General features: G+C 36.4%; 3 protein-coding genes across 5 annotated transcripts; all 3 read left to right on the top strand.

Annotated features, from left to right (window-relative positions):
* Positions 1-3,445: 3,445 nt before the first annotated feature.
* Positions 3,446-5,591, top strand: LOC311287604 (uncharacterized protein). Its single transcript, XM_084404538.1, has 7 exons — positions 3,446-3,528; positions 4,009-4,103; positions 4,191-4,538; positions 4,631-4,984; positions 5,077-5,181; positions 5,288-5,322; positions 5,415-5,591. Exons 2-7 carry the CDS (start codon positions 4,061-4,063, stop codon positions 5,505-5,507), a joined length of 978 nt encoding a protein of 325 aa, XP_084260664.1. The 5' UTR covers positions 3,446-3,528; positions 4,009-4,060; the 3' UTR covers positions 5,508-5,591.
* A 3,800-nt stretch (positions 5,592-9,391) lies between these two features.
* On the top strand, positions 9,392-11,897 carry LOC311287597 (uncharacterized protein). 3 transcript variants are annotated; one of them, XM_084404528.1, is made up of 7 exons: positions 9,392-9,600; positions 9,889-9,943; positions 10,092-10,442; positions 10,540-10,899; positions 10,994-11,098; positions 11,198-11,229; positions 11,453-11,897. In XM_084404528.1, exons 2-7 carry the CDS (start codon positions 9,889-9,891, stop codon positions 11,504-11,506), a joined length of 957 nt encoding a protein of 318 aa, XP_084260654.1. In that variant the 5' UTR covers positions 9,392-9,600; the 3' UTR covers positions 11,507-11,897. The 3 variants fall into 3 exon arrangements, with proteins under 3 accessions (XP_084260654.1, XP_084260653.1, XP_084260652.1); XM_084404527.1 differs by having other exon boundaries at positions 11,195-11,229; XM_084404526.1 differs by having other exon boundaries at positions 10,994-11,229.
* Positions 11,898-18,851: 6,954 nt separating this feature from the next.
* LOC311287383 (uncharacterized protein) lies at positions 18,852-20,176 on the top strand. The gene is made up of 4 exons (XM_084404197.1): positions 18,852-19,041; positions 19,138-19,497; positions 19,589-19,918; positions 20,039-20,176. The coding sequence occupies exons 1-4, from the start codon at positions 18,855-18,857 to the stop codon at positions 20,158-20,160; spliced, it is 999 nt and encodes a 332-aa protein (XP_084260323.1). The 5' UTR covers positions 18,852-18,854; the 3' UTR covers positions 20,161-20,176.
* Positions 20,177-23,997: the final 3,821 nt, after the last annotated feature.

Genomic DNA, 23,997 nt, shown 5'->3' with positions numbered 1-23,997 from the left:
CCATGCTAGGCTGCATGGATGCGCAGGGAGTTCTCGCCCAGAACGGAACCATTCCGCCAATCCAAACTGTATGCTAATTGTCAATCATATTTGACGGTAGTGGTCCTGACAGAAACGTTTTTATAGGTAGCAGCAAATCTCAGATGGTACATGATGGTACTTGTTACAAGCATTAAAGCACTTATAAACCTTTGAAAGGGAAATATGTATATGCAATAATACAGGAAGACAGATATGGTATGATTGACAAGATGTGCACACAAGCTCCTTCTGGTGGAGAAATGTATTAAAAGCAACCCTGAAGACATTAAAATAGGCCATAAGGCTTGCTGTGCATTCAGCAGCAGAATGACCAGGCCGATGGATTCTAACTCTTAACCCTTTCACTCGTAAGTTTAAAATATTCTGGCTGACCCCCCAGCGTGAGTTTTTCAAGGCGACCGTTATTTAGAATGTGTCACTTTATGGTTTCCATGGTGACGCGCGTCATTGCTTGTCACGTGACACACCGCAGCAACAACAGAGCTGAATGAATGATGATCTGCTTTTATGCCATTTTCCCTTTTTTATTCAAAATATTCACAAATTTGTTGGATATGGCATGAAATATCTGATATTCCGATTGTCAAATATATGCAAGTGGAAGTGTTTTGTTGTTTAATCACCTTTATAACGATCGCGTAAGTTCAGCTGTATGCGCGATGGGCGCCGCCATCTTAGTTTGTGATGCAGACGTAGTTCAGAGAATCGGATCTGTTGGATTTTATACAACACGTGAATTCATCCACTTCTCCCGAAATACATAAAAGTAAGTGGCTGGTGAACTGGGAGAAGAATAGAGTAAACTTTAAAGTTACTTACACAATGTGTATCTGATATGAATAAAACGTGTCTAATTATAATCGAAAGGATTATTATTGCCTCTTCCTTTGACATCAGTGTGTATTTTACAAACTCTAAATGTATTGTTTTTTTAGTACTTATATGTCTGAAACCTAAAATAAACATTATGTGGTTGAAAACACTGAAACGTTGTGATATATGACAGCACTGAGCGCGCCTGTCTCTGGCTCAGCGCCAGCCAACGCGCGAAAGCAAATTTGAATTTAGCAGTTGATCACGTCATGTACTGACTGTTCTAATCACACCGGTGTGATCGTACGCTCCAGGGACCAGCTTAGACTGATCACACCGGTGTGATCGTACGTGCGAAAGGGTTAATGGTGTTTCCCTTATGCCCTAAAAGAAGAAATGATCTCTTTCCCGTTCACATTGAGGAACCTCAGTATAAACTGTAATGAAAGGATGAAATAAACATATGTTTAGACTTTCTGAGCTAAACTTAATAAAAAATTAAAAAAATACAATACTACTAGTGGTTCACTCTAACAAATGGCTTTAGGATGATATAAAATGTCTGTTTGTGTTCACTAATGTTGCTTTGGATCACAGGAATAAATTATACTATTTCACAATCGTGTAAACTAATAATAATTTAACTGCTTACAAAAGGCGGATAAATTACTGCACAACATGAGCAGAGGTTAGGTCAATAAATGGATGAATGAATAAATTGATATGGTTTATTTATCAGGATGTTCATGTGACCTGAATATTTTAGTACTTTTCCAACCGCAGGACTGGCGGCCCTGCTCTTACCTTACCGCCCACACAAACACCTTTCTGAGCGGATCTCTTTTTTTTCCATTAAATAGATTGTTTGTTTGTTTTTCTGACCTTAATTATAGAGGAAGTTCAACAACTGCCAAAATGGCATGTTTTTTTGATCACGTTAACATTTTTTTTTTTTTTTTGCTTTTGCTTTAGTACAAATAGAAATGTGAGTGATAATTAATAATATTAACTGAAAGGCAGAATAATAATGCCAAATAATGAATAATGTTGCATTTATTCTGTCTCCAAATGTTCCATTTTATGTGAGTATTTGCTTTCTAATGAAAGGTGCACTATGTAACTTTTGGCCCTGTAAACAAAACTGAATGCATTTTGTAGAAGAACATTGTTTTGGTTGTGCTTCAGCTCTGTGTGCCTGTGTGGATGAATATGGTTATTCTACTGGTCATAAAACATTCACTATGGACTTCAGAGATATAACCAGTTAAGATGGACAGGATCTCAAGCTGACTAGCTGAAGATGTTACTGTAGCTTTACCCATTAATAGACACGGTACTTTCTTGAAAATAAATTCCAGCACAGCGCTACAACAACCAAAATGAATTGACCCTTCACAACAAATAATGCTTTACAATGAACTCTGTTATAGAGCGACATATGGCAATTTAACTGTTCAATAAAATAACTTTCCCACCTGTTGTCACCCAGTCGCTTTTACATCTCATAAAAGCCAATGTTGATTCTTGTTGTATTACTAGCTCGGGCTCATTCTCTTTTTGCAAGCAGACTCTCCTCTGTTTGCCATTTTATTAAAACAGGTGATTCCGGTTGGAGATTTAGCGGCTCCATGTCAACCTTTCTCACTCACTGTGACTACTAACCTCTGCCACTCCCACACCATACACACGTCAAAGTAGCAGAAGCAACTTTTCTCTATTTACGGATATGACGAGACATGCGCGGGTGAGTGACATATGTATGCAATTCTGCTCGGTCTTAAATATAAACACTTATAATAGACTTACCATATTGAATCGGGGTAAGGCAAAACACATATAGTGTTTTTTACACATATGGTGATGTATTGATTTATTATTTAAATGTTGTTGATTTTGAACAACAACAAAAAAAGTTACATAGTGGCCACATGGCCCAAATACTTTTTTTTAAAGTTTGATTAAATATAATTCTGAACATGATATTTTGATGCAAAACACAGGCAGGCACAGACAAAACATTTCAGGGGTTGAAAGGTCAAGGTATTGCACTGGTTCTGGTCTTAGCCCAGTTCTGGTCATGAATTTCTGTTGTTGCACAATAGTGGTGCAGGATCCTTCAGCTGTGGTCAAAGTGTGACAGCAGGAAGTAAGAAAACACAAACTTCCGATGTTGTCACACTGTTGGAAAAAAAAAAAGTTTCCACATGAAATCTTGCAGAAATTCAGTATTTGTCAGTTACAGATTCAGCCTCTTCTGATGAAAAGCAACAAACAAACATCTCTTTCCAATATCATGGAGTGACAAGTGATACCATGCCACACATTTAAATAAACATACTGTACTGTAACTACTTTGATGTGTTAATATGTTCATTTCTGTCAATAAACATTCATAGTAGATGTTGCATTCAAATTACATTTTAAATGTGTCAATCTAGTGGAAGACTATAGATGTGGTCACCATGATCATGAACACAACACTAACATTAAGGTGAATCAGCCAATAGAATCATGTACAGTCATGTACATATGTGTTTTTTCTTTAGTACAGGGAGGTACAGTATATAAAGATGAATCTCTCTCTCTGTCTTCTCTTTCGGACTGTGTTGATGAGGAAGATAAAACCTGTCATCGGCTCTACATGAAAACCAACATTGATCTTTAATGAAGTCTGTAAGTTGAGACTAAAAACAGAACCTCTTTTTTTTATTCTTCTTACTTTATGGAGTTTTGTTAATAACTTTTTTAATTGGTTTATTTTTTAATGTCAATTGCTTGTTCTTGTCTGTCAAGCATTTTAAACTACACTGATTTGGAAAATATATGCTAGTCATAAATAAAATTGGACTGACTGATTTATTTTGGATTAATCTATTTTCAGTTTTTTTTTAATCAGCTTTCCAAAACACGATTTTTACTACATATCTATATGCATAAACAACATGTCGCCTTGCATTAAAATGTATGTTTAAAAAATAAATCTTGTCCGGTATCCTAACAATTTAATAATATCTAAATTAGGTGGTTTAATTTAAGACAATAAATCATGTTCTCCTCGGTTTATCCATTTGAGGTTTAATTTGGCAATTTGAAATGCATAACTCAACCATTGTTTTCTTTATAATTTTTTTTTGATTATTGTTATTTTCCTAGAAGATTCACTTCAGAGGTTCTAAATCAGACTGTTTGGAACTATCTCCTAAAAATGATTCATCATTTTTTCATCTTATTGCTTTACCTTTCAAAATGTAAGTATAATGCATAATGAAGCAAATCTACCACAAACAATATTAACCATTTTATTAGCCATGACATTTCATATTACATTTTTCTAGGCAACTCAGATAATGCAGACGTTGTGGCTCAGAATCATCTGAAGATTGTTCAAGCTGGAGACAGTGTCAACTTCACCTGTATTTTCCCAAGAGAGTCAAGAACCAGCGTTGTTTGGGTCAAACGAAGAGTCGGAGAGAACCCCCTTCCAATTGTTTCATCATATCAAGCTTTATCTGCCGTCTTTGAAAATGGCTTTGACAAACATAAACGCTTTTTTGTAGCAAAAGACGAGAGCAGTTTTAATCTGAGCATCACAAATACAGAAGAATCAGACACTGGAACATACTATTGTGTTATATATGTTTTTAATTTCCGATTGGGTGAGAGCACTGATCTCATTGTTAAAGGTAAGCAGAATATTCACTTAAATTTGACTGTGCGACATACAGTACATTGTGTCTGGTCAAACAAGCATTATGTTATTGTTGTTTCTTTCCAGATGGACAGCTGAGCATTGACTCAGAGCATCTTAGACCTGAGACAGATCCAGATCATCCAGAAGAGTCTGCAGCGGCCCTGCAGTGTGCCGTCGTCACTCAGAGCTGTGCAGGAGAACACAACGTCTACTGGTTCAGACATGAATCTGGAGAATCTCCTCCAGGAATCATTTACACTCAGGAACGCAGGAACGCTCAGTGTGAGAGGAGATCTGATGGGAACTCTACCACACACAAATGTGTCTACAACCTGCCCAAGAAGAACATCAGTCACTCTGATGCTGGGATTTATTACTGCGCTGTGGCCACATGTGGAGAGATACTGATTGGAGAAGGAAGAAAAGTTGCTTCACCAGGTATCCACTGAATTTGCTACAGAAAATCTAAATCTCATGGTTGTTGTATCACTAAATATCTTTTAAAAAGAAGTTCTTTTTCACATCTGCAGATACACCATGGAGTACAATTGCCCTAGTTCTAGCAGCTTCAAACTGTTTATCAGTGATTGTGATCATAATTCTGGGCTCACAGTTGTACAAGCATCGACGAAAAGGTAGGAATTACTGCATAACTCTTCTCTAATATGTAAGTCTGAACAGTCAAATCAACATCCTTCAGTGACCGTGCAGTTATGTGTCCAATTCTTATTGTATTTCAAGATGGGACTCAGAACATTCAGAATAGTCACTTAATGGTAAGCACATGTTTTATACCATTTGTTGTAATTCAATATGATGTCTTCATGGGCAATTTATGTGACAGAATGAATCAAAATTGCTGTTCTAGGATGAAGACAGAGATGCTTTGAATTATGCTGCGTTGAGCTTTCAACAAAAGCCCTCCACTTCAAGAAGACCCAGGGGAAAACACATCAGATAATTTAATATGTGCACATGCAAGGAATCAATACAATTTACTAAAAAATAAATTCTCTATTGTTCACAAAAAAAACCCTACTCTTAATGTGACTCTTCGTGTGCTTTAATTGATAAAACCAATATATATTTTAAACTGTTTGTAATTTTGTTTATGCTGTTTTGTCTTTTATGTGTAATTTTATGTTGTCTGCACCTTGACGCTTTATCTGGCCAGGTCGCCGTTTTTAATGAGAATGAGTCCTCTATGTGCCTACCTGGTTAAATAAAGGTTAAAAAAAAAAAAAAAAGCTCTTAATTAGCCTACTCAAGCTTTAAACATTATTCTATGCCTAAGTTTTATCTAAAATTATCTGTCAAGTGAACAGTTTGACAATAATGTAATTTAAAGAAACCTTCATGGAAACCTGTTTTTTTGGATGTCTGCATCAACTTGTTGGACTAGATTTTTGATCTACACATGCTAACATATTGATTGGGAGTTCATCAATTTTAGATTTGTTGAAAAAGTGTGAAGTTGATAAGCAGTAAAGAAGGGGAATTCCCTGTCCGTGGTACTTAAATTATATGTGACAATTGTGTCCATTTTACTCAAGCTGACTCTCGCTTTAAAAATTTGTTTGACTACATTAGTAAGTAGTAGGTCATTTGAGATTTTAATCAATCATATCTAGGAATTGGATTGCATCAGTCTACATACCTGAAAAAATGTGACGCTGCCCAATATAATTTATAAATGGCTCAAGATGTCCCTCTAGCGGACACATGTGGAAAAAACCTCCACCATGAGACCAGGAAAATAGGCTGTGAGGCCTTCAGTGCAATAGACTGTATTCAGAAATCACACGTTTAACTTATTGTTGAAATTCTAGGCGTACTATTCTAGGTTTAGGGATTGTTTCTGTCTCTTTCTGGACAAAAGTGTGTCCTATCTGACCACTGCTTAAACTTTTAAGTGTAATGTCATTTCCATTAATCAATTATTTTATTGCATCCATTTTCCTAATTAAAAATGTTTATTAACTTAATAGTATATATATATACATTTAAATTGATTTATAAAAGTATATATAGTTGTATATGTGTATATGTACTGTAATAGAATATATGTTTATTGTTTATAGTGTCAGGATAAGCTGTTACTATTTATATATGTTTTTGTCACCCTGTAAGCATCGATAGGCTTTTTTTTTCCTCTACCAGTGTTAGCTGAAGTAATGAACCGCCTGTGAATGATGCACGTGTGTTTTTGATTCAGATAAAGGTGTGAAAACACAGAGCGGGTCAGTCCTGTGGTTGGAAAAATGCTCAAACCACACTGTTCACAATCATGCAAAAGTTTGCATACAAAAGCACAGAGGTGCACACAAACTAAACCTCCTGATACATTAGGTTCATTAATAAGTTAATGAGTTACAGTATGCACATACAAGCAATTGGAAAATTACTTTACGTATACATTTTTATGCTGACAGTCATGTCTAAAGTTGTAATGTTTCTCCGCTGATGTTCACCACAGTAGCTCTCAGTCTGTACTGAGCAGCTTCTTCCTGTCAGTCACTCTACAGAAAAATGATGTACTTCTGACTGGAGCTGTGATTCACGTCACATGTTCTCGCATGGACAAATGCTGACTTTGAGGAGGAGTCTGTGCTTTGTGATATTAATGGCTTTAAGCCCAAAAATGTACTGTATCAGAGCATTTCAGGGTTATAACTAAGGGCCCCAATACAATAAATACCGATGGGTCCTTTTTTATCCCAACCACCAACTTAAAAACATGAAAATAATGTTTTTAACATTGCAATTTTGTGCTGTCTTGACCAAGTTGGTGCTCTCAATAGCATCTTTTCACAAACTATGAAAATTTGTGATTATATTGTATGAAATTAGAAATTGTGATATTTATCACAGCTTTCAAATGCCCAAAACATTGAAAAAATACCATTAAAATCTAGGCTTTGTTCTGAAATTCTTCTGAAGTCAAGATATTGCTTTGTTTAAAGAGGTCCAAATTTACATGATTACTCACAGAAAATCTTTACAGTTTTTCTCATTTCTGTGTTTGAAACGCTGATGTAAATTACAGCTGATTACACTTCTACATGGGATACCTATAGCAAATTTTATTTTGCATATCTGTTTGCTCCAACAGAAAAATAAAAATCAAGTACTGCATTTCTAAACGAGAAGAGGTTTAGAAAAAATGGATTGTGGCAGACAGAAGAGAGAAAGATGTACAGTATGTTGTATAAGAAACTCAATATTTTCTAAAACCATGTATAGTGATCATGACGGCGCACCACGGAAGCTATAAAGGATACACGGACCAAACATAGTCAGCTTCTGATTGGCTGAAGTAAGTCGCTCACAGGCATGCCAGAAGTATGGCAGGGCGATGCAGCATCTCGTTCCCTTCTCAAATGGTTACAGTCATAACCTGAGACGTTCCTTTTGAGGGAACTCGCAATGCGTCGGAAGTAGCAACGCTATGGGAAGGATAATACCCACCACTACGCCATACTAACAAGTGTGTCATCATTATCAATCACGTCGAGCACAGCTTAGGACATAATCACCTGAGCCCCTGGAGCTTTCCTTGGTCTGCAGACACAAACGGAGGAGGATAAAAGGGCTGTAAAACTACTTCTCTAGAAAGCCCCAGAACTCTTGCATGTATAGGTCTTAACCTCAGTGCACCACAAAGGAAACAAGATACCAGAGTGGGTCTCCCTAGATGTCAATCGCCCAAGGTGCTTGGCAGCAATGGCCACCACATGAACCTTAGCGTGGAGGATGATAGCCCAGCAGAAAAGCGATCCTGGACGATGTTCAATGAGTGATTATACAGGTGCTTCAGACGCAATCACGCAGAGGCGTTCACATAGCGTCGCTACTTCCGACGCAGCGCGAGTTCCCTCAATAGGGAACATAAAGCTGTTACCTGTAACAATGAACTATTAACCTGTAACTATTAACCTGCTGTCACTTTAAGGCATAATGCACAGATTCAGTACACTGAAACGGATTCACATTCGTTTTCTTTATTGACTGTTTACGTTCACTTAAGACATAACCTACTATATTTGTTACTCACCAAGACAGGCATGTTGACATACTTTTTGTGTGAATTTGTCTGTTAAAGCGCAAGACTTGAAAGAGAACTCAATATTTGTGCACTTCGGATGAGTGTGCACACAAATCTTCTCGTGCGAGTTCTCATTCGTGTCTTCTTGCTGTTGAATGTTTAAATTTGCAAGGCTTAAAAACACACACAAATGAGTTTAGTTTAAAAACAGATTGCAACGTGTGCTGTTTCAGTCTCACCAGCGCTCGTGCTCTCTCAACACCTGGGTGATAACGGTGTGAATGACTGGTTACATAGAGCATATTTCACTCGCATTTAACAAAGTTTACAAAGAGTTTTGTACACATTTTTGATCAATCGCTGTTAGAAGCCAGAATGTGTATCGATCGAAAGAAACATTCATTAGCTGAACTCTGTCTGTCTGTTTTATGTGTTAATATTTTCAACAAACCATGTTAAATATGCGCAGCATGCCGAACCGTGGGTGGAGAACCGTACTGTTTGATTTTTTAAAGAGAACCGGTATACCCCTAGGTCACACATGTGGCAACAGGGTTATTTAATGAGGTGTTGATAATCATAGACTGCAGGAAATTAGAGTACAAAACACTGTGTGTGCTTAGATGAAAAGATGCTTGTGTTACATGTGGTGTGTGTTTTTTTTTTCCATTCTGTTTTTCACAGTTCAGAGGCACTTGTAGTGGGGCGTCACTGTTTTAAGCAGGTCAGTTTCATAATACAGAGATTGTCTACTTCATGCTCCAGCCAATCTGCAACTTTACATTCAGTATAGGGCGTGTGTAACATAATGAGACGGCCCATTTTTACATCTGACTACAGTCTTTTCATTTACTGTAATCAAGTAAATCCATAAAGAGCTTTGTTAATATAAATAGGTGAAAAGAAATGTATTCAGTCAACCAGTAGAAGGAAGAGAAGAAGATTTATTGGAGCGACTATCTTTGTTTGTACAGGACACAACAACGTTATTTTTTATTCAAGAAAGTCTGTAAGTACATATTTTATTTTTTTTCTTCACCTTAATGCACTTAAATGTAGGATTATTTATCTTTTTTGTTTGATTTTGTCAAACAGCTTTTGAGGTCAAAATGTTTTGAGTATGTCTTGGAAGTGGATCACATATGATATCTACTGTACATAAACATGCTATAGACCTGCATTATAATAAAAAAAATAATAACTATTATGTGACGAACTAGACTTGTATAATTTTATGTGAATTTGATGCATATAATCATCATTATTATTATTTATTTTAATATTTTTGTCCCTATAGATGAAAAAAATGTCCCTACAGCATTTTTTTATTCTACTGTTTTACTTTTCAAAGTGTAAGTTACTATTTTGTATTCTGTTAACTTAGACCACTAGACTACATTAGTAGCTAGACTTCATAGTTTTTCATTTTCTTCATTGTAATTCATGAAGAAACCAAATCTACAGCAGGCAAAACTAACTGTCCTCTTGTTCATTCTTTAGGCAGCTCAGATAATGCAGACATCGTGGCTCAGAATCATCTGAAGATTGTTCAAGCTGGAGACAGTGTTAACTTCACCTGTGTTTTTTCAGGAGAGTCAAGAAACAGTGTTGTTTGGGTCAAACGAAGAGTCGGAGAGAAACCCCATCCAATTGTTTCATCATATCAAGCTTTACCTGCCGTCTTTGAAAATGGCTTTGACAAACATAAACGCTTTTTTGTAACAAAAGACAAGAGCAGTTTTAATCTGAGCATCACAAATACAGAAGAATCAGACACTGGAACATACTTTTGTATTAAATATATATATAATAGTTTTTATTTTGGTGAGAGCACTGATCTCATTGTTAAAGGTAAGCAGAATATTCACTTAAATCTGATCTGACTGAGATACATACAGTACATTGTGTCTGTTCAAACAAGCATTATGTTATTGTTGTTTCTTTTCAGATGGACAGCTGAGCATTGACTCAGAGCATCAGGGACCCGAGACAGATCCAGATCATCCAGAAGAGTCTGCAGCGGCCCTGCAGTGTGCCGTCGTCACTCAGAGCTGTGCAGGAGAACACAACGTCTACTGGTTCAGACATGAATCTGGAGAATCTCCTCCAGGAATCATTTACACTCAGGAACGCAGGAACGCTCAGTGTGAGAGGAGATCTGATGGGAACTCTACCACACACAAATGTGTCTACAACCTGCCCAAGAAGAACATCAGTCACTCTGATGCTGGGATTTATTACTGCGCTGTGGCCACATGTGGAGAGATACTGATTGGAGAAGGAAGAAAAGTTGATTTGCCAGGGCCGGGTATAAAAAAAACACACAAAAAAAACAAGTGTGGGTCATGGTGTTGTTGCATTACTAATATCTTTTAAAAATAAGTTATTTTTAATTTCTGCAGATACACCATGGAGCACAATTGCCCTAGTTTTAGCAGCTTCAAACAGTTTATCAGTGATTGTGATCATAATTCTGGGCTCACAGTTGTGCAAACACCAGCAGAAAGGTAAGATTTACATGCTTTATTTAACTCTAGTATTCAAAGCAATGTCTACAAGTTTCAGTGCAGATGTAACATATATGTTCTTATTGTTTACTCAAGAAGGGATCCCATATATTGTCCTTGATAAATCAATGGTAAGACTTTTTCTGCTTTATCTTCTCTTTATTTGATTGCTTTCAGACTGGGCTTTGTTTGCTTTATGTCAATATACATTTACAGATAAAATGTGAAACTACATTTTGTCTGCATGAAGTTTTAATCGGTTTTGGTTTTTCCAAGTTAAATTTTAATTGTGTTGTATGTTCATAATCAAAATATTTGAATATATGCATCATTATAACTGTGGTTCTGTTTCAGGCTGATGACACCAGCACTACAGTCAATTATACAACGTATCACAAACGTATTTAACCTTTTTAGAAGGCTTAAGGAATAAAACTGGCAGAACACAAGTTTGACTTTCACCTCGTCTATCAGGCATTCAGCAGTTGTTTGAAAGAAGTAATTTTTAAATGACAAAATTTACCACATCAAATGATTACAAAACATGCCTTAGTTTGTATTAAAAAAAACTAGGACATTAATTTACAATATGTACAAACTGCTGTTGATATGAGCTTATATGGAACCTGATATATTTCTTTCAAAACTTTTCTCTTGTAACAACTAAAACAGTGTGGAAGATGTGTTATATCTTCCATTGACTATGATTATGCAGTACATTAGATATAAATGTTAATGGTTAAAATGTTGATTTTATGCTTAGAAATACAATTTGCCTGCTTTTTTGTTTCATACTGAATATGTGATATTTTTTTTAAATAATAAAAAAATATAATTCAATACTTGAGTGTTTAATTTGTCAGAGGTCAGGATGTCAGGATGTCAGATACCCTGAGAAAACATAAATAATATAATAAATAAATGTCTTAATCATATCATATTAAACCTCAACGTTCTTTACTCAAATGAAAACTCAGTGCATTGTGCTGAAACATTTTTGGGTAAACTGCAATTTATTAAATGTACACACAATGACAGGAAATGAGACATCACATATTGTGGACTTATTGCTGCTGTCATTGTACGGATCATACTTTATTGCTTAAATTATTGTACTATTTCTTATGTAACAAATTAGCTCAAAAGGGAAATATGTATAATTAATTATAACAAATTGTCCCCTTGTAATTATAAGGTTCTATCTGCGTTCTGAGCAGTTTTGAGATATTGAGCTTTAAAGTTTTTGCATTCCATTCGACTGTGCAGAAAGAACCTTTTTATTTTCTAAATAAAAAGTTCCAAAATGTACACAACTTCAAAAACAACATCACATAATGTAAAGAAGTGGTCACAGAATAAGAATATGTGAATAACTAAATTTTGACAAAAATGTCAGATAGAACCTTATAATTCCAAGGGGACGAAATTATAATTAATTATAAATATTTCGATTAATTTTAGAATTGACTGTAGCAGAATTAATAGTACAATTATTTAATCAGTTCGTTCAATGAACAGACAGCATAATCAATTATAAATTGAAATAAATTATCTTCCTGGCCAAGATCAAGTGACTTTGATTTTGTGAGTGTCAAACACAGAGAATGGAAGCTTTAGTGTAAGTTCTACCAGGAAGACTCAATTGTTACGTCACTTATTACTTTCTCATCTAACCAATCATGTTCAAATACTAGTAGTATGAAAGATCGGTACTTACACATGTCTGAGTTTGCAGATGCTGACACCAACATTCACCTCCATCCTCCCCACCACCCGGGGGTCGGCTGCACCCCCGCCTTCGTCTTCAGGCAGGAACTGCAGAATCCGTTACCCTCGGTTTGCAAGTTACGGACGGGGCCTACGCCAAAGAACTTTATATCATAATACTTGCTGGCTGGGCTGTTAATAGATTTATACTTTGTTACATCATTTTGCCTCCCGAGTCTTTCTGGTAGAACTATGAAGCTTGGATATAATGGTTTAATAAACAAAACTATGGGTAGGCTACACACACAACTAAACTAAGCAAAGATTATAAGAATTAAGAAAGTAAAGAAAAGTAAAGAAAGAGAGAGAGAGAAGAGAAGAGGATGTCAAGATTACAATCAGTTAACCACAACGTACGAGAAACATCAAAGAATCAGGGTCACCTTAAAAGGGGCACAATAACTTATAAAGGCTTTAAATACGTGTACTTGCATTGACTTCTGTTGCTGAACAAGTCCAGATGCAGTGAATTCTGGAAATTCTTGATGATTTTGTCAGGAGTGCGCTGAAGTGTTCGTTTGGGTTCTTCTGGGTGGTCCATGTTGAATCTAATGAAGGTAACTTGAAGATAAAGATGCCGGAAGGAGACAGGAAACGTAGTGTCTCAAAAGATCTGAACTGATCAGAGAACGTTTAAAGGCCCCATCAGTTCACACACATTTGGTGAGGTGACCCATCAAAGTTCCATCTTATCCCTTTTTGCATGTTTATGGTGGCATGGAGGATTTGTGCAGTTTTTACACAAAGGTAAAAAATAATATGATGCATTTTATCATAACATCCTATACACTATAAATTATGAAATGTAAAGAGGTTTCTTTTGATACCAAGACCGTCTAGGTCTAGCCCAATCACCTTCAAGTGGTAACAAAACAAGCCAATCCAATACAAAACTTTACCATCCAATATTTTTGTTCTCATTTTCTGGTCTATGAAGTAATAAAAGTCAATGGCCCTCATTTATCATTCTTGCGTAGAAACGGGCGTATATGTTGGTGTAAGATTATGCTTACACTCCTCTCACCGCCTGATTTATGAAGCTGTGCGTACCTTTGAAATCCAGGTGTACGCAATACCTGCCCTTGATAAATGTTGCGGCCGAAAACGATCGTCATTAGAATAACACGCCCCTATATATTCAAGTCTCCGCTCCCCCCACGCCCTCATTTTACGCCATGGACACACGGAAGACGGCAAAGAAGAGAAACTTCTTTGAGAAAGAAAGAGAAACCAGGGAAGTGGAAAGAAACAAAATGTGGTAAAATTCTAGATTTTTATTATTAATGACGCTTATTGTTATTTAGAAGAAGAATGTCTTTATTATTATTATTTGTATTATTATATTATTTAAAAGAAGAAGAATGTAATTTTTATTATTTTGTCAGTCTGAATTATTTTTTGGTCATTGAAAGCCTTTCATTACTGAACCCAGTCCGTGCACACCTGCCGGGCCTAACCCTGGCCTAACCATCGTTTCAAAGAATAGTACAACGGCGAGCGCGTCCAGTATAAACGCCTCGTCCGTTTGGGGAGGTGCGCGCGCAGTCTGCGGAGACTCGCGCTGCGGAGCCAGGCGAAAGTATTTAACAAGGCTTGAAACGTCAGGTAAAGCGCACAGGCTCGCAACTTAAGGAATACATATGCCTACAAATCAAATGCTTTGGTAAAGTCACACAAATTAAACATTTAAGTCCATGTTGCACAAAAATAAACACTGAAGTTTATAATTACTATGTTGTTGTTTTTTTACAGTGGGTCATAATATATCATATCTTTTAGTTTGTCAGTGCGTTTTGTGGTGTTAGGAATTGTTTTTCTGCGCATTTCCACACTAACTCAAAACGTGCGTACAGCACCTCCTGAGCTGGCTTTGAGCGTGCCGTACGCCAACGTCCATATTGATAAATCTCAAAGTCACCGTGGTTTTGGGTGTACGCCAGGTGTACGCTGGAAATTTGGTGTACGCACTTTTGATAAATGAGGGCCATTGTGATATAATCTCGTCTTTTGAGTCTTTCAGGTAGAACTGCTCTTTCAGCCGAAATGCCCAGGGATTAATGAAGCTCTGAATGAACTGGATCCACACACCGCTGGAAGTCGCCTTCACACCAGCAGAGAGAACCCCAAAAATAGTAATAATAATTTTGAGATCTTTCTCCTAATAGGAATGAAAATAGCTTTTTGCTCTCTTTTAGAGAAATTTGCACTTTCCTCTTCTGAGGGTGACTGGATTGAGCAATCGTTGTACAACCGCTCGTCTCCGAAGCAAAAAATGTATACAGTGAGTAATGCTGGTCTTATTTATACGTATGTCCGGGCAGGTGTGACTCGGCACGCAAATCTCACTGGTTAATGTCCATTGGCTCGTTATGTTACTACTTGGAGGTGATTGGGCTCCCAGCCGAGACCCCATGACATCAGTCTGACGTGACGTTGAACGTGACTGACTGAATGAGAAAGATGGGGATTTGAAGACATTAAAGCAGGTATACATCATCATCAGTATTTGAAGTTACCCTTACATAACTAAAGAATCATAACTAGGCTAATATAACATAGGAACGTTGTCTTCCTTAAATATTAACCTATCTTAACATGGGTTAAATCCCTATTCTTGAACTCATCTTCTACTGAACTTGAAATCACAAAAAAGAACACTTCAACAAATAATTAAGATCACAATAACAGGCTAAAAGGACTGAAAAGGTACTATTATATGTTTAATGGATATATATTTTTAAGATTATAAGATTATATATTTTACCTCATCATAGCTAAAACTAGTGTAACTTTTTCTTAGGCCTCAACTTTTCTAAGATGTTTTTTTTTTTTTTTTTCTCTAACAGTGGAAAGCAACTTGCAGTGGTTGACTGTTTGAATGTTGTCTCTGTGGTTTTGATTCAGAGTGTGCTGTTTAAAACAGACAGAGTTCAGTCCTGAGGGTAGGAAACTGCTTTAGCCATGAAGTGCATGTGTCACGCTTACATGTGCATGCAAACAGATCTCATAGTTCAAAGCTTGTGTGCGTGCGTGTGTGTGTGTGTGTGTGTGTGTGTGTGTGTGTGTGTGTGTGTGTGTGTGTGTGTGTGTGTGGTTATATATACAGTATGTGTATATATATATATACAATATATTGCAATTCAAAAAGTTAAAAGCCTTACATATATTAATTAAAATGAGACACTTCAAATGCTGAAAATGTATCCGCTGACATTCACCCCAGCGACTCTCACTCTATAATGATCAGTTTCTTCCTGCCTCTCATGCGACAGGAAACAATGCAGCTCATCTCTGACAGCTAGAGTCACATCCTCTCCTTATATGGACTGAGTCTGAGTCTGCTGTAGGTTTGATGGTGGTGTAAACAAGGCCCAAAATGATCATGTGTTTTGTGAATGAAATCCAAATAGTGAGCTTGTTAGTGGGCAAAAATACAATATTTCTGTGAACACAATATAGCTGAAGTGCTTTTATCTCTTTGATCTGGTGTGTGGGTTGTGTGTGTAGTCTTTTATGATGGCTTGGGTACTTTTGTGGTTAAGAATCAACTCAAATGTCCACTTTACATCAGATCATCAAAGACTTATGAAAACATTAAAGGGATACTTCACCTCTGGGAAGATGAATGTGTATTTAAAATAGGTCATTTTTGTAGAAGAAATGTGAAGAAATTTTTTAATTTGGAGCTTTCTAGACTGAGAAAAGCCAGAAAATGTATTTTTGGCTTATGTGGATGAAAGACAACAACTCCCAGAATGCACTTGCTTCGCTGCCCTAGGAGGCCACGCCTACCGGTAAGACAGCGCAGTTGAAAACAAGGTTAGGCTACTAGTGAGTCTCTGTGACGAGTCTGCCTGGGATTTCGGGATCGCCCAAAATGTCCGGGATTCGGCTTTTGCGTTCTACAGTCGCCATTCATTATGTTTACTGTGGTGAGCAGGACGAGGCTGACGGCCGCGGGAGAACAGTGCGAGGCCGGTGGGGTCATTACTGGGACGCGCCGGTCTCGCAACGGAGGTGCGGGAATTTTCTTAGCAATGTTAAAACGCACATCAACCGATCACTTGTTTAGCGTTCATGTAAACACTACATTCAGATTCACCGATCGGAATGAATTCAGTTAGATTGAAACATGAGGTGTGCATGTAAACAATGAATGGCGACCGCAGAAAGCAAAAGCCGAATCCCGGACATTTTGAACGATCCTCGCCCGCCGGACATGTCCGGGAAAAGGAGGATGGTTACCCATACTTACTCAGCTTTCTCCTACTATTCAGCTTTCTCCACAGAACAAGAGCCTGCTAGCTTAGCTTCCAAAGAAAGACGGCTGACTGTGTGTACATTCTGTGAGTGAGATCCCACCCTGTATGGGCGGGCTGAAAACATGCGGAACAACGCCATCTACTGGCTGTAGTCTTTAGCCTCGGGCCAGAAAATCCTCCGATGACGCAAAATGACGATTTTTGCGTCATCGGAGGATTTTTTCCAGACAAAAAATACATAAATCTCTCCTCTCAGGGGGATATGAGGGTGGAAAGCATGGTAATATACTACAGGTTTTCTACTAATACAAAGCTTAATGCTAAATCCTGAAGTAACCCTTTAACTTTGAAACATAACTTAAATTTAATATCTGAACATGAGATTTATTTAAGGCTCTTTAAAGATGAACCAGTTGAGATATTGTGCAATAGAAGCATCTTTTTTTAAATTGAATATTGCATTGTGAAACATTAAATATGCATTTCGTAGCTATCCTGGTACTGCTTTGAGGAAGATTTGTCAGATTATGATCAGTTTGCATGTGTTTTATTCAAGTGTTGAACTTTGAACTTGAAAATTCTGTTTGTGCATTAATATGAATATGAAAAGATTTATGTTAGGTCATGTTTTATTTCAGTGCAAAATTAGTAATTGTGTCCCTGTCCTTGGTGCTGAAATTACAAATCCGTGTCCCATACACTTCTGACTTTAATGATTTAAGGCCTAAAAAAATGCACACAGCACTGGTTGTCATGGTTGAGATTTAAGTCTCTGAAATATTATGTGGAAAAGAGAAACATGTTATTTTTCAACAATAATTTTAAAATGAATAAAAATGTGTTGTGTCTACTGCTACCTCACCCACAAAAATAACCATTAAAATAAAAAATTAACTGCATTAGGCCATCTTTTTCAGTGAAGAGACTCATTTCCTGTTTTTGGTCTTATGATACTAACAAAATAATCATTAACCACATTTATATACGTACAGATACCATTGTTATGTGTACCTTATAGTCTTAATATGCAGTAGGCAGTTTATCAAATGTCATACAGAATTTCTGTTCTGTTAATCGTTGTCTGTTTACGGTACATAGATAAGGCTTTTTTTCTTGCTTTTTTTTTTTTTTTTGCAATGGAAGGGTAGTTGGGTTTTAACATGTTGTGGTTTTGTTGCAGCAACAGGTGTGAAAAAAGACGTGTGAAAACAAACAGAAATGAAGGACATGGGTCAGTCTCACTGCACTACACAGTGGTAAATGCTTACCAGCACTCAGATCTGACCCATCTGACAACTTTGAAATGTAGCTTACAACAGCAATCATATTTCCTTTAACTTAAAAAAAAAAAAAAAAATCCTTAGCATTTATGAGATTCAGTTACAGTGTAGGAAATTTGTCTGTGATTTTCAGTAAAGCTGTTTTAAAACACTCTAGTATGTATAGGGTAAAGGTACTTCATTTGTGAAAATAGCTAAATATCTGATAATATTTTTAATTATAGTCTTCCTTATTGTTTCCACATGTTTTAAATTTAATGATCAACTTTTTGGGGGAAAATAGTATAACTCCACCACAGCATCAGTTGATTGGCTGCTGTCACAGAAGTGGTTTTCACCAACTTCAAAACCCTTTTCAAATGACCAATCAGCTTTTACAGCCGTGTGAATAAATAAGACAGAAGTGTATATGCACCTCATTTGTTTGAAGCAGAGATTGAAGGACACATGGTATATGGACAGTCTACTGATCTGCCTCTATTATATACCTGGCGTGAAAGGGTTGTTTTGGGCTTATTCGTGTTTTGTTTTTGTTGTTGTTTTTTTCCCCAGGGGAATTTAAAACATGAGGATAATTTTGGAAGACAAGTGATCATGAGATATTATTTAATCATTTTGTTCTTCTCAACAATTGGTAAATATACTTGAATACTTTCCTATTCAACAAAACTCTATTTAATGTCTATTTATCAGAACTCTGTCAATTAAATGTACCTGTTTGATTTTGCAGTCTGCTCCTCTGATGTGTCCTCTAATGTGGATGTTGTTCAGGAAGATGTAAAAGTAGTTCGAGCTGGAGAGGATGTCAATCTTACTTGCAGCTTTTCAACGATTCTGCAATCAACAAAAGCATGGTTTAAACAGACGGCTGATGGAAGAATCATACAAATTGTGTCTTTATATTTAAATCAACAACCCAGCTGGAATAAGGACTTTGAGAAAATGAATCGGTTTAATGTTACCAAAGGAGATGATCATTTTAATCTGACCATTTTACAGACAAAGCCTTCAGACTCATCAATATATTACTGTGTTGTCACATCATATTACAGCATTGGAATGGGTGCAGGCACTAGATTAATTTATGAAGGTAAGTTTTACTGCTTTTAGCTTTGCTTGATTTATGACATCAGATTTTTTTTGTCCTTACTATTTCTGTTGCTTTTATGTCACTTTTCAAGCTGGACACACAACTCTTCAGCAGTCTTTGATAGACACGCTTCATCCAGGGGATTCAGTGAATTTGCAGTGCAGCATCTTCAGTGAGAGTTGTGCTGGAGAACACAGCGTCTACTGGTTCAGACAAAGCTTGGGAGACTCTCAAGGAGTCCTTTACACCAAAGGAGAGAGAAATGGTCAGTGTAAGAACAGCAGTGAGTCTCAAACGCAGAGCTGTGTCTACAATCTCCTCAAGAGCAACATCAGTGACTCTGATGCTGGGATTTACTACTGCGCTGTGGCCGCATGTGGAGAGATACTGTTTGGAAAAGGAACTCAACTCAATATTAGAGGTAAGGTTTTTGGAGACATATTTAATTTTGCCACTCAGGAGGAACATTTAAATCATTTATTGGGGGAAATAATAGCAATGGACTGATCTGTTATCAGTAATTTGAATTATGTCTTTTCAGAGAGTGGTGTGAATACAACCCTGCTTGTTCTTGGGATTTCAAACATCATATTTTTTACTTTAACTGTTTTTCTGGCCATAAAATTATGCCAGAATCGAAATAAAGGTAAGGTTTCGTTTTAGCACACACTGATAACACATACAGTATTTGTATTAACACGTGTTTATGAAAATACAGCAATTGCCACTACAGCAATATTATAATTGATTGCCTTTTTTATTACATGTTTTTCTTATTCACCCACAATCCACAAAACTCAAGAGAGTCAAGTAAGTTTCTAGTTTTATGTTTGAGATTCAAATCATATATGTACCGGTATTCTTTAGAATCATAAAGTAAGTCTTATCACGTGCAAATGATTATGCTAGTGGGTCTCATTTTTTGTGACAATGTCTTTGATGTTTGTTTCTTCTTCTGCATTATTGTAGGGTGAAGACATTCTGAGTTATGCAGCTCACAATTCTTTCACTGTAAATGGATTTAAAGTCAAGATTACTCAAGAACACTCTCTGGTGACATACAGCATGTGTAGTGAAAGAATGCCAATAATCGCAAAACAGAAGTAACAGTTTCCCATTCAAGCCCAGTTTATGAGGTAAAACATGTTTTGCTGTATATTTTCAGTACTGCTTTGTAACAGTGTGTATACATACCAGATTTGCAACAGTTAATGTCACATCGCAAGTTTTTTTTATATTGTTCTGTATTTTCATGACCTTTTTATCATGTTATTTGAGTTTTACATATAGTCGGTTGCATGTACATATGGTCATTTACATAGAATATAAACCAGATAGTCTTGTCTGTATATTAACTTAAACTGTACTTAAATTATATGGTGTTTTAGATACTTGAAAGTATCTAAATTAAGATGATAATTTCTCAAAGAACATGCCACAAATTCCTTGTTTGTAGTGCAAATGTAAAACATGATTTTTAGCTTACAAAGTAATTTTTCATAAATTGTGTTATGTGTAAAACAATGCATGTTCTGTGATATCTACATACATGGCTTTAATGTTCCCCCCAAAAATGTAACAATGTAATATAGGTGTGGATTCACGTTTCTATTGTGCAAGTAAATAACTAAAACAAAGTCTGCTTTATCCATTATTGTTACTGTATCTTGCTGTGTGTCTCTTTTTACTAGTGTCAGTGACAATGTGTTACATTATCCAGACAGATTCTTCCTTTAGCAAAAATTCTATTTCATTTAAACATTCCACTAACACATTTAACTAAAACACAAACTGACATTAAAACTGCTTATGTGTTCTCTAGTGATTGCATAACATATATGGTTTATTTTTTATTGACTTTATGCTAGAGTACTTACATATTTTTGAAATGCGAAAAAATAGTCACTTTTTTTTTCAAAAACATTACTGTAGACAACTAACGTGAAGTCATATTCTCTATATAAATCATTAGTTATGACTAATTATGTCTTTTGAAAATGTAAAAATGCTGAAGGTTTTCTGTGATGGGTAGGTTTACGGTTAGGGCCAAGAAACTGTCATTAGCTCTCAGTATAAAAACCATTATGCCTATGGAATGTCTCTATGTCAAACTCATCTCCAAGAAATAAAGGCCTGCAGAGATATTGAAGCACATCCATGGTGGTATGTATGGATACAAAATACATGCTGTTTTTTATAGTGGGAAATTCTCAAAGCCAGCAAAGCCATCTGCTGGTGTAACAATAACCAGATTGCCCAAATAAATGAATAAATTATTTTCATTTTCATTTATTTACAGTATTTACTCACTTACTCCTGATACTGTGCAGACTTCATCAGTGTATAAACAAATAATCCCGATAGGTTCATCCAATCTATTTTGACCTGGTGTAGTCTTTGCATAATTCAACTTTCATGTGCGTAATTAAAATAAACAGTATGAGAGGTGTTCTAGTTTGTTTTTCCGGATTCATGTTCTTCCGGAAGCAGTGCTTCACACTGGATGTTATCTCTCGTTGCAAATACACAGGTCGAGTCTAATAGAAACAAAGTCCCTCACGACCAGGATGACTCCGGGTCATCACCTATTTAACCCATGACTTCCTGCAGACTGTCCCTATACGTCCTGTGAAATATGTGCTTGCAAAGTTTGTGCATGTAATATGTTCTGGACGAACCTCTTGTTTGTTAACTTTCTTAAGTCTGAATCATATGAAGGTAAATCAGTAGCAAAACTCGAGAGCACGTAAATGTGAATTTGAGAACTTTTGAGAATAAATATTTGTACTTGTACATGAACATTTACACTCACAGCTCCAATGTGAAAACCTGTAAAATAAAAATCTGAAGTTGAATGTTGAAATTTGCACTCGCATACAGTAGTCACAAACCTGTATTCTGAATTTGAAGCTGCAGACAAGTAGACACAAATGTGTAAAATGCCATTCACAGCTAATACAACGACAGACACAAACTTGTAATATATATTTTGCGTTTAATCTTATGTTCACATTCGTGGTACTTCCTCAATTAGGCACTTACAACTTCTCAAATCTGTCACTGCAATTTCAAATTTCGCGCCTTGACTTTTGCTACTCTTTTCGCGATATATCAGATGCAAAACTAACTTGTGCACTTGAAACTGAGAGGCGGTGAGAGAGAAAGGGGGGCGGGAGGAGGGGGGGTCAAAGGAGTCGTTTTATTGGTTGGCAGCTAGCCAATGAAATGGGACTTCGATGATGTCACGAAACCCGTGTGCACTGAAACGTTAACATGGCTTAATGCATTAGACTGATATTAAAAGAAATAAACGATATTATCAAACTCAGTAAACACAATGCTTATAATGCATACTACAGAAAAGCAGATGAGCACAGAATATGACGAAAGAAAGCAAATGTGTGTTCAGTGCAAATAAACTTGCTGCCTGTGTTTTATTAATAATTTAACGAATTATGTGTTGTTGTTTTTTTTATTTTTTTATTTTTTATTTTTTTATAACTGTTGGTCCATTAAGCCTTATTAAGCGTTTTCTTGGTTTTCTGTGGGAGGAAAACGTACAATTAAACTCGTTGCATCCATATTCAGAGCTCAATTGCTTTGCTTTATTTGTATGGTGTTTCCTGAGTTTGGTCTTTTAATACCACTGTCTCAATTAAACGCGTTGTGTTCATATTCTGTGCTCATCTGCTTTTCGGTAGTATGAAAACCAAGAAAACGCTTAAGGCTTAATGGACCAACAGTTATAAAAAAAAAAAAAAAAAAAAAAAAAAACATAATTCGTTAAATTATTAATAAAACACAGGCAGCAAGTTTATTTGCACTGAACACACATTTGCTTTCTTTTGTCATATTCTGTGCTCATCTGCTTTTCTGTAGTATGCATTATAAGCATTGTGTTTACTGAGTTTGATAATATCGTTTATTTCTTTTAATATCAGTCTAATCATTAAGCCATGTTAGCGTTTCAGTTCACACGAGTTTCGTGACATCATCGAAGTCCCATTTCATTGGCTAGCTGCCAACCAATAAAACGACTCCTTTGACCCCCCCTCCTCCCGCCCCCCTTTCTCTCTCACCGCCTCTCAGTTTCAAGTGCACAAGTTAGTTTTGCATCTGATATATCGCGAAAAGAGTAGCAAAAGTCAAGGCGCGAAATTTGAAATTGCAGTGACAGATTTGAGAAGTTGTAAGTGCCTAATTGAGGAAGTACCACGAATGTGAACATAAGATTAAACGCAAAATATATATTACAAGTTTGTGTCTGTCGTTGTATTAGCTGTGAATGGCATTTTACACATTTGTGTCTACTTGTCTGCAGCTTCAAATTCAGAATACAGGTTTGTGACTACAGTATGCGAGTGCAAATTTCAACATTCAACTTCAGATTTTTATTTTACAGGTTTTCACATTGGAGCTGTGAGTGTAAATGTTCATGTACAAGTACAAATATTTATTGTACAAGTTCTCAAATTCACATTTACGTGCTCTCGAGTTTTG

The sequence above is a fragment of the Rutilus rutilus genome (genome assembly GCF_951802725.1).
Source record: "Rutilus rutilus genome assembly, chromosome: 3".
NCBI lineage: Eukaryota > Metazoa > Chordata > Actinopteri > Cypriniformes > Leuciscidae > Rutilus > Rutilus rutilus.
Note: the sequence above shows the minus strand (reverse complement) of the source record. Positions and strands in the feature narration are given on the sequence as shown.

Excerpts from the sequence above, each read along its gene's own strand:
- LOC311287604 (XM_084404538.1), top strand. The coding sequence starts at position 4,061 with ATGATTCATCATTTTTTCATCTTATTGCTTTACCTTTCAAAAT. Across the intron at positions 4,539-4,630 it reads CACTGATCTCATTGTTAAAG|ATGGACAGCTGAGCATTGAC; the intron begins GTAAGCAGAATA and ends GTTTCTTTCCAG. Across the intron at positions 4,985-5,076 it reads AAGAAAAGTTGCTTCACCAG|ATACACCATGGAGTACAATT; the intron begins GTATCCACTGAA and ends TCACATCTGCAG.
- LOC311287597 (XM_084404526.1), top strand. The coding sequence starts at position 9,889 with ATGAAAAAAATGTCCCTACAGCATTTTTTTATTCTACTGTTTTACTTT. Across the intron at positions 10,443-10,539 it reads CACTGATCTCATTGTTAAAG|ATGGACAGCTGAGCATTGAC; the intron begins GTAAGCAGAATA and ends GTTTCTTTTCAG. Across the intron at positions 10,900-10,993 it reads AGTTGATTTGCCAGGGCCGG|ATACACCATGGAGCACAATT; the intron begins GTATAAAAAAAA and ends TAATTTCTGCAG.
- LOC311287383 (XM_084404197.1), top strand. The coding sequence starts at position 18,855 with ATGGTATATGGACAGTCTACTGATCTGCCTCTATTATATACCTGGCGT. Across the intron at positions 19,042-19,137 it reads TTTGTTCTTCTCAACAATTG|TCTGCTCCTCTGATGTGTCC; the intron begins GTAAATATACTT and ends TTGATTTTGCAG. Across the intron at positions 19,919-20,038 it reads AACTCAACTCAATATTAGAG|AGAGTGGTGTGAATACAACC; the intron begins GTAAGGTTTTTG and ends ATGTCTTTTCAG.